Source organism: Gossypium raimondii, chromosome 3 (genome assembly GCF_025698545.1).
Source record: "Gossypium raimondii isolate GPD5lz chromosome 3, ASM2569854v1, whole genome shotgun sequence".
Lineage (NCBI taxonomy): Eukaryota > Viridiplantae > Streptophyta > Magnoliopsida > Malvales > Malvaceae > Gossypium > Gossypium raimondii.
Genome location: NC_068567.1, coordinates 33,856,014 through 33,864,997, shown reverse-complemented (window position 1 = coordinate 33,864,997; position 8,984 = coordinate 33,856,014). Strand labels below are relative to the sequence as shown.

The 8,984-nt window shown below is 30.4% G+C and overlaps 1 protein-coding gene across 1 annotated transcript; it reads right to left on the bottom strand.

Moving 5' to 3' along the window:
- Positions 1-7,562: 7,562 nt before the first annotated feature.
- On the bottom strand, positions 7,563-8,523 carry LOC128039777 (uncharacterized). Its single transcript, XM_052628283.1, has 2 exons — positions 8,356-8,523; positions 7,563-8,213 (listed from the first exon to the last, which is right to left on the bottom strand). Exons 1-2 carry the CDS (start codon positions 8,509-8,511, stop codon positions 8,025-8,027), a joined length of 345 nt encoding a protein of 114 aa, XP_052484243.1. The 5' UTR covers positions 8,512-8,523; the 3' UTR covers positions 7,563-8,024.
- Positions 8,524-8,984: the final 461 nt, after the last annotated feature.

The following is an 8,984-nucleotide window of genomic DNA, read 5'->3' as shown; positions in this document are numbered from 1 at the left end:
TGACATCTTTTAGAAGTAACTAAAGCCTTGATGTTCACTAGTCAAGTACCATATTATCTTTGGGGCGAAGCCTTGTTAACATCTACATATCTTATTAATAGAATGTCTAGTAAAACTCTAAACTATAGAACTCCTTTTAGTCTCTTTAAAGATAACTTTCTTAACTTTAAATTGAACACAGTTTTATCCCTCTGAGTTTTTGGGTGTAGTGTTTTCATTCATCTTCACAACCAAGGTAAACTAGATCCTAGAGAGAAAAAAATGCGTCTTTGTTGGTTATGCTTCTAACAAAAAGGGTTACAAATGTTACAATCCAATTGATAAGAAGATTATTGTTACCATGGATGTCACATTTATTGAAACGCAATCTTACTTTGATTCTAATCTTCAGGGAGGGAATTATAGTAAGGAAGATTCTATAATTGATCAAGAAAACACTAGGAATAAACAACATAGGGATTCTAATAATGGGAAAGGTGAAATTATGATTAACACAAAAATTAATGATGTTAATGTTGTTAATGAAAATGAGTATGAAGGTGTAGAGTCTGATCATGAGAATAAAGAACAAACAAATGAGTTAATTGTTTACTCAAGAAGAAATCAAAATAAAGAAAGTGGAATCCACCAGATTCATCACCAAGAATCTGACCTGCAAGATCTTGTCAAAAGTCCAGGTAAAGCTCATAATCTAACAAATAAATTTTCTGATTTAGATATTACAATTGCTAAAAGAAAAGGTGTTAGAAATGTTGTTAAATCTCCCATTTCTAAATTTGTGTCCTATAAAGCCTTGCCTTTGACATTCTCAACCTTTGTTTCGTGTCTCGATACTGTGAAAATATCCAAAAATGTAAAAGATGTTCTACAAGTTCCTGAGTTGAAGGAGTTTATTTTAGAGGAGATGCACGCTCTTGAAAATACAAGTACATGGGAAACAATAGAATTACCTGTAGGAAAAAAACTATGGGTTGTAAATGGGTGTTCACAACTAAATTCAAACCGGATGGATCTTTAGATAAATACAAAGCCCGACTGGTGGCTAAAGGGTATACTCAAATTAAATTCTTTTAGAGTTCTTTAATCAATTGTTGTTAATCTTCATTGGTCCTTACAGCAGCTAGATATGAAGAATGCTTTCCTAAATGGGAAACTTGAAGAAGAAGTTTAAATGGATCCTCCTCCAGGTTTTGAAGAAAAGTTTAGAACTCGAGTATGTAAGTTCAGGAAATCTTTGTATGGTCTAAAGCAATCTCCTCGAGCTTGGTTTGAACGGTTATTATAGTTTATGTCGACTAATCTTTGGTTACTCACAAGGGCAAGCTAATCACACAATATTCTATCGACACTCACAAAGAGGTAGAATAGCAGTTATTATAGTTTATGTCGATGATATCATTCTTATAGGAGATGATGTGGATGAAATAAGGCGTCTCAAAGAGCATCTAGCATTGGAGTTTGAGATCAAAGACTTGGGTCCTTTGAAATACTTTCTTGGAATGGAAGTTTCTCGATCAAAGAAGAGTCTTGTGGTCTCTCAGAAAAAATGTGATTGATCTTTTAAAAGAGGCTGGGATGAGTAGTTGCCGCCCTGTTGACACACCAATTGATCCAAATGTAAAATTCAAAAATAAAGAAGGTCGATTAGTTGATAAAGGGCAGTACCAAAGATTAGTCGGTAATTTAATTTACTTATCACATACAAGGCTAGACATTGCTTTTGTAGTGAGCTTAGTAAGTCAATTTATGCACTCCCCAATGGAGAAACATGAAGAAGTAGTGTTTCAGATTCTGAGATACTTGAAAAGTTCACCTGGAAAAGGCTTATTCTTCAAGAAATCTGAACAAAGAGGTATTGAAGCTTATACAGATGCAGACTGGATAGGCTCAATAACAGATAGAAGATCTACATCAAGATACTGTACATTTGTATGGGGAAACCTTGTGACTTAGCGAAGCAAAAAACAAAATGTTGTAGCAAGAAGCAGTGCAGAGGCTGAGTTTAGATCAATAGCTCAAGGAATTTGTGAAATGATGTGGTTAAAAAGAATTATGGAAGAGCTGAGGAAACCAATAACTTCACCAATAAAGTTGTACTGTGATAGCAAAGCTGCCATTAGTATTGCTCACAACCCAGTCCAGCATGACAGAACTAAACATGTTGAGATTGATAGACCTTTTTATCAAGGAGAAGGTTGAAGAAGGCCAAGTGTGTATGTCGTTTGTTCCTTTAAAATAACAGATTGCTGACATACTCACCAAAGGGCTCTCTAAGACAAGCTTTGATTTTCTTGTAAACAAGTTGGGCATGATTGATATATATGCACCAACTTGAGGGAGGGTGTTGAAATATGTGAAACTCATATATTTTGGGATATATTTTAAAGAAATTTAGGTAGATAAATCTTATTTAGGTAGATAAATCTTAGAATAAATCATTTGAGATATTCTAGGAATATTTTATTTTATCTTTTAGTAGTTTATTAGAATAAGAGAATTATTTTCCTTATCTTTTTGTAGTTTATTAGAATAAGGGAATTATTTTTCCAATTAGGTTGTGACTCTTTTCTCTATTTAAATTCAGTTGTTTAGTTAATAAAAGACAAAAGAGTTTTATTAAATGATCTCTTGAAAACTTTCATATTCATAACCAACATATATTACCAACCTTCTCTGAAGACTCATCTTTGTGCATTGTGGTGGAGCAGTTGGAACATATACTGCACATCCAGAAATTCTAAGATGTGAAATATTTGGCTCATGACCAAAAGTCAATTGTAATGGGGAGTATTTATCATAACTTGTTTGCCTGAAGCACACAAGAGTTGTTGCATGCAAAATAGCATATCTCCAAGCTGTAACAGGGAGTTTTGTTCTCATAAGAAATGGCATAGCTATTAGTTGGAGGATTTTGATAAACGATTTAGCTAAACTGTTTTGTATGTGAACATGAGCTACAGGATGTTCAACTTTTATCTAAATTGACATACAGTAATCATTAAAAGCTTGGGACGTAAACTCACCAGCATTATCAAGACGAATAGTTTTGATTGCATAATATGGAAATTGTGCTTTTAATCGAATTATTTGAGCAAGTAGTCTCACAAATGCCAGGTTATGGGTCGATAATAAACACACATGTGACCACCTACTAGATGCATCTATCAATACCATAAAATATCTGAATGGTCTACATGGTGGATGAATGGGCCCATATATACCACCTTAGATACATTCCAAAAATACGAGAGATTCAATCCCAACTTTAGCTTGTAATGGTCTAATAATCAATTTTCCTTAAGAACAAGCAACGCAAGATAAATTATTGAATCCAAAAATCTTCTAATTCTTTAATAAATGTCCAATTGATTTCTCAATTATTCTTCGCATCATAATAGATTCGGGATGGCCTAATCGGTCATGCTAAATAGTAAAAGTATATGGTTCTACAAACTTCTGGTTTGTAGTAACATGTGTCTCAATTGCACTAATATGTGTATAATATAAACCTAATGAAAGAGCAGGTAGCCTTTCCAAAACATATTTCTTTCCACATTCAACATTGGTAATATATAGATATTCAATATTTTTCTCATTCATAGTCTCAATATGATATCTATTAAGACGAATATCTTTAAAACTCAATAAATTTTTTGAGACTTAGTGGAATATAAAGCATCATCAATGACAAATTTTGTACCTTTAGGTAATAATATAATAGCTCTTCCGAGCCTTCAATAAGTTTTGAACTATCCGATATTGTATTAATATGGGCATCACTTATTGTCAAAATGGGAATTATTTTTATTTTTAGTATTGTATATGTTGTAGCACTATCGCAAGACATGATATCTCCATTGATTTTGGGTCTAACAAAATTTTATTAAATATTCATATTCTTCATAAAATAAACAAAATATAATATGAGAAACGTGGCAAATATTTATTAAATATATAAATTATTCGTTATGCAAGAAAATAAAGTATACTTAAAACAACATAAAAATGTCAAAAAAACATCAACTTTTCTAATGATTCTCAAAGAAATCCGCCACATCTAAGTGAGTTCTATTATTAAGGTCATTAAATTTATCATCCTCGTAGGCATGGTCAGTTTTAGTATCATAGTGAATATCTTCATCTTTTGCATCCATTTCATCATTTTGGGATATAAAATTTGTCTCCATATTCTTTCCCTTCTTTTTAATGGATGCTTCACTAAATGCTCAGACGTACAACAAGTACATGATCAATGCCCCTTCATACCACATTGATAGCATAAATTCTCAATAATATTTGAAGGATTATTTTGACCACCTCTTTCTTGTCCTTCATTGTTATTCTTTTTCTATTGGTTAGAAGTACCACTGTTATGACCACCATGATAACGATTACTAGTACGTCTTCAACCACGTCCCCCACTACGTCCACGACTGCGACCTCTATATTTTCCATTTTCATAATTATTGTGTACTGCTACATTCACTTTAGGGAATGGTACAGAACTAGTGGGACGAATTCCATGATTTTTCTTCAACAACTCATTATTTTCTTCAGCCACCAAAAGGCATGAAATCAATTCAGAATACCTTTTAAAACCTTTTTCACAGTATTGCTACTATAGGAGCACATTAGTAGCATGAAAGGTTGAAAATATTTTCTCTAATAAGTTCTCATCAGTTATGTTTTCTCCACATAATTTTAGTTGAGAACTAATTTTGAAAAGTTCCGAATTTTATTCACTTACAGTCTTAAAATCTTGCAACCGTAAATGTATCCAATCATACCGAGCTTTAAGGAGTATCACCGTTTTCTGATGGTTAAATCGTTCTTTCAAATTATTCCACAACTTAAAAAGATCTTTCACTGCGAGATATTCCACTTTCAATCCTTCATGTGATGATGACGAATGAAAATCATTACTTTTGCCTTGTCTTAATTAGATGCTTCTTTATCTGCTAATATAGTATTTCCTAGACCTTTAGCATCTAGGTGAATTTTAGCATCTAACACCCATGACAAATAATTCTTTCTTGAGATATCTAAGACCTCAAATTCAAGTTTGGCAAGATTTGACATTATAATCACTTGAATCAAAATTTAAAAAAATAGTAAAATAATAAGCATTATCAATCATAAAATAATTCAATTATATATACCAAATTTGCTAAATAAAAATATTTATGTCAAATATTGGCATAGAGAGGAATAGTCATAATAATAACTTAACACAAATTACATTAATTGAAATTTCTTTTAGTAAAAAATTTATATATAATTATCATTTATAACATTCGAAGTCGTAAAAATAAATGTACAAATGTTACCCAAAGCAAATATTTCATCTAGAAAATAAAAGAATTATGAAAATACGTATATCATATATAGTTTAACGGGAGTTATACAAGCAAATTATATAAATTGAAATGACGTGAACTTCACTATGAACTTGTAGAAGCTCATGCGACAACGTGTTATAAAATAATCAAATAAAAAACACTTAAAGTAAACAGAGATCAAATCAACAAAGAATTTTCTCATATCTCATTTCACTTATATAAGGGTTCTATTTATAATTCAATGTCGTTAATGCAACACATATAAATGAAGCTTACTTAAGTGCTTCATTAACACAACTTGCATATTTACTTTCATAATGAATGAGGGGTTTTATCTCATAAATAAAGGGGTTAGAATATGGACATCCACATTTATTTGTAAAAATTATGTGTATATATGTAAAATTATGTCTTTAAAATATAAGTGTATATTTAAAAATAACATATGATAGATAATAAAAGTAAAGTTCAACACTAATAATAACACATGTACAAAATCAAAATTAAAAAATTAGTCTAAATTGCAAGTAAAAGAAAATTTAAATAAGTAAAATTATCATATTAAAATATTAAATGTAAGATTTGAAACTAATAATTTTCTTCAAAAAAGAATAACACATATAATATGTGCAAAACTAAAATAATAATAATAATTTAAATGAGAAAAGAAAATTTTATTAGGTAAACGCATAATGTAAAGATTATTAAACGCACTCAAAATGTTTATCTTGTTACTGTCATTTTTCTTAACTTAGGCTCCGTTTTTTCACTAAAAGGGTTTCAGAAAATAACTTACTTTTTTGAAAAAGCTAATATTTTCTTCATTTGGATGAATCATGTAAAATATTTTCATAAAAGTTATTTTCAATGAAACAAACATACATTTAAGATTTATTATAAAGAGTTTAAATGAAGTAGTGAATTGATTACAAAGTGATGTTAAGTTGAAATATAATAAATAATGAACCTTCATGATGTTAAGGATTAAATTGTAAGCTTTATAAAATTTATATTTGAAACAAGAGAAGTGATATGCATAAAATTTGTTATGTGAAATAAGATATTATAATGATTTGTTTTATTAAAGTGCGTATATGGTGTAAAATAAATTACATGGCAATAGGGACTAAATTGAAAATTGTACAAAATTTTAAGTGTGAAACAATTTATTATGAGACTAAAGAAATTATGATAAAATTTTATTGAATGTATTATAAGATGATGAAATATGCATAAAGTATTGTAAAAGAGAAATTGTGAAAAAGTATGAAATTTTATAATAACAAGGACTAAATTGCTAAACTTGAGAAAATATGTGACTGAAATAATAGAAGTTAAATACATAGAAATTTGATATGTGAAACAAGATAATAAGATAAATTATGTGGTTAAAGTGTAATAAGAAAAAAATTGATTTAATATGATTAATTAGTGAATATTGAATTTTAATAGCAAAAAGGGACTAAATTGAAATTTTATAAAAATAAGAAAATATTTGATAAGTGAAAAATGTAGTAGAGAATGTAACATCCCAGTACTTTGACCCGATTTTCGGGTCGAGTATGAGGGTGTTACAATGAACAGATATGGTAAGTCATTTTACGAGAATAAGAATGTAATTTTACGTTGACTAAAAATCTTTTACGTTGACTAAAAATCTTTTACGTTGACCACCTATTTTACATGAAACAAATATTGGAAAAGGCTAAAAATATTTTCCGTAAAAATTTTTACGTTGAAACAAACGGAACCTTACTATCAAATTAATTTGTGACATCAACTCAACTCAGTGTAGGTGAAATAATTTATGTAATAAAATTAAAATGTACAAAAATTTCAAATAAAGAAAAGATTTTATAAATGTTGAGGGTGGGTTAAAATATCAACATTTGTAATTTTTATTGATTGTTTTAAAAATATAAAAATAAAATGCACAACTTATTTAAAATAGTTATTTTAATAATTTCCTTGGTGATTTTATAACTTATCAAAATAAAATAAAGGATGATCAGATCTTTCTAAAATAATATAAATTTAAAAATATTTTATCCACAAATTGATTTGTTACTAATTTCCAAATCATGCATATCCTTGTAATCAGCATCAATTTAAATATAGTACAAAGGATGAGCAGGATTTTTGTTAATTTTTTAAAAGCCAAGGTTATAACTATAAATGGCAACAGACAAGCAGCAAATAGGAACATGATCCAAGGCAAAAATAGAAAAAAGAAAAGAAAAGGCCAGAAATCCAATCAACGAGTAGCAATAGCAGTAGCAGTAGCAGTAACCAAATTTGGTTACCAACTATTTGACAAAGCTATATTACTAAATAACCTAAAAGAATTATCACAACATCATGTCATGTACAACAATATTAGATTCCCCTTTCCAAGGATACCACTCTCTTCCAAAAATTACATCCTTCATTATGCTCATTTCCAATACTACTTTGGTTAGGGGAAGGACATTTAATATTATATTAATATGATATAACCAAACAAAATCAAACACACCTTTGAATGCATTTTGCAGGCATGTGAAGGTAGGAAAACTCCTTGGAGAGATCAACTACAACATCATTTCCACTCTGTAATTCATAACAGCTCCTTTTCCCAGTCAATACGAGGGAGCTGAGATGAGGCAAGCAATCCCCGCAAGTCTCATCAAGCAACTCGTACAGTGCTCAAGCTGATATGGGTTCGTACGGGTATGATAGCCATGGGTGCTTCAGAGCCTCTGCCGCGGAAGGACGCTTCTTTGGGTTTACTTCAAGCAAATGAGCAACAAAATCAACGAATCCCTGGTCCCCCATCGGCAGCCGATGCCTCAAGGATGTCTTCTTGGGTATCAGGTATTCCAGTCTATTGGTCTCCTGAAGTATATAACATAAAAACACAGCGTTGAAGCTATATAAAGATATAGGACAACGAGCCCCTAAGCACTAGGGAAGCAAAGCAAAAGTAAATTTTAGAATAAAAGCATTTTTTTCCAAGTAAATAATGAGAAAGACTGACCTGATTACGTTCATAAAGCATGTGATTCTTCGTAAAGTATTTGTATGTATCCCGTCCTTTGGCAAGCATGTCTTGTTTGATAGGACCTATGATTCCAATTACTCTTGCAAGTAATGTCGCAGGTGAATCATTCTGGAAAAGTACCTGCACCATCATATTGAAGCCAAAATTATATAAATGTTGATTTGTTTCTCCAAAAATAGATTAAAGATAGTTACTACGGTGAAGTCATATGTTTTCCCAGTAAAATCAACTAAAGAAATTAATCATAGTTATCAGGAGAATAAGCTAGCTTATAGCAATAGCATGAATGCATAAAAGTCTAAATCTAGATAGTTGATACCATAACATGAAAAACATTTTCTTTGGGCCAAGTTTGAGCCAACTTGTTTCAGACTGAGTGATTGGACAGAGTCCCAAACTAGTCCATTTAGCATTTACAGATGAGGACATCACTGAATGCAAATACAAAGAGGACTAAAATTGTCCAACATTTTGTTTAAATTCTACATCCAGCCAGTTCAGAGCCAAATCACGTTCAGTCTAAGTTCTTTTCACTGAATTTAATGATTTGTTCAAATACATGATATTTCCGAGTTTTTGTTTGTAGTACTTTCACCAAAGAAAAG

Excerpts from the sequence above, each read along its gene's own strand:
- LOC128039777 (XM_052628283.1), bottom strand. The coding sequence starts at position 8,511 with ATGATGGTGCAGGTACTTTTCCAGAATGATTCACCTGCGACATTACTT. Across the intron at positions 8,214-8,355 it reads TGCTTTATGAACGTAATCAG|GAGACCAATAGACTGGAATA; the intron begins GTCAGTCTTTCT and ends TATATACTTCAG.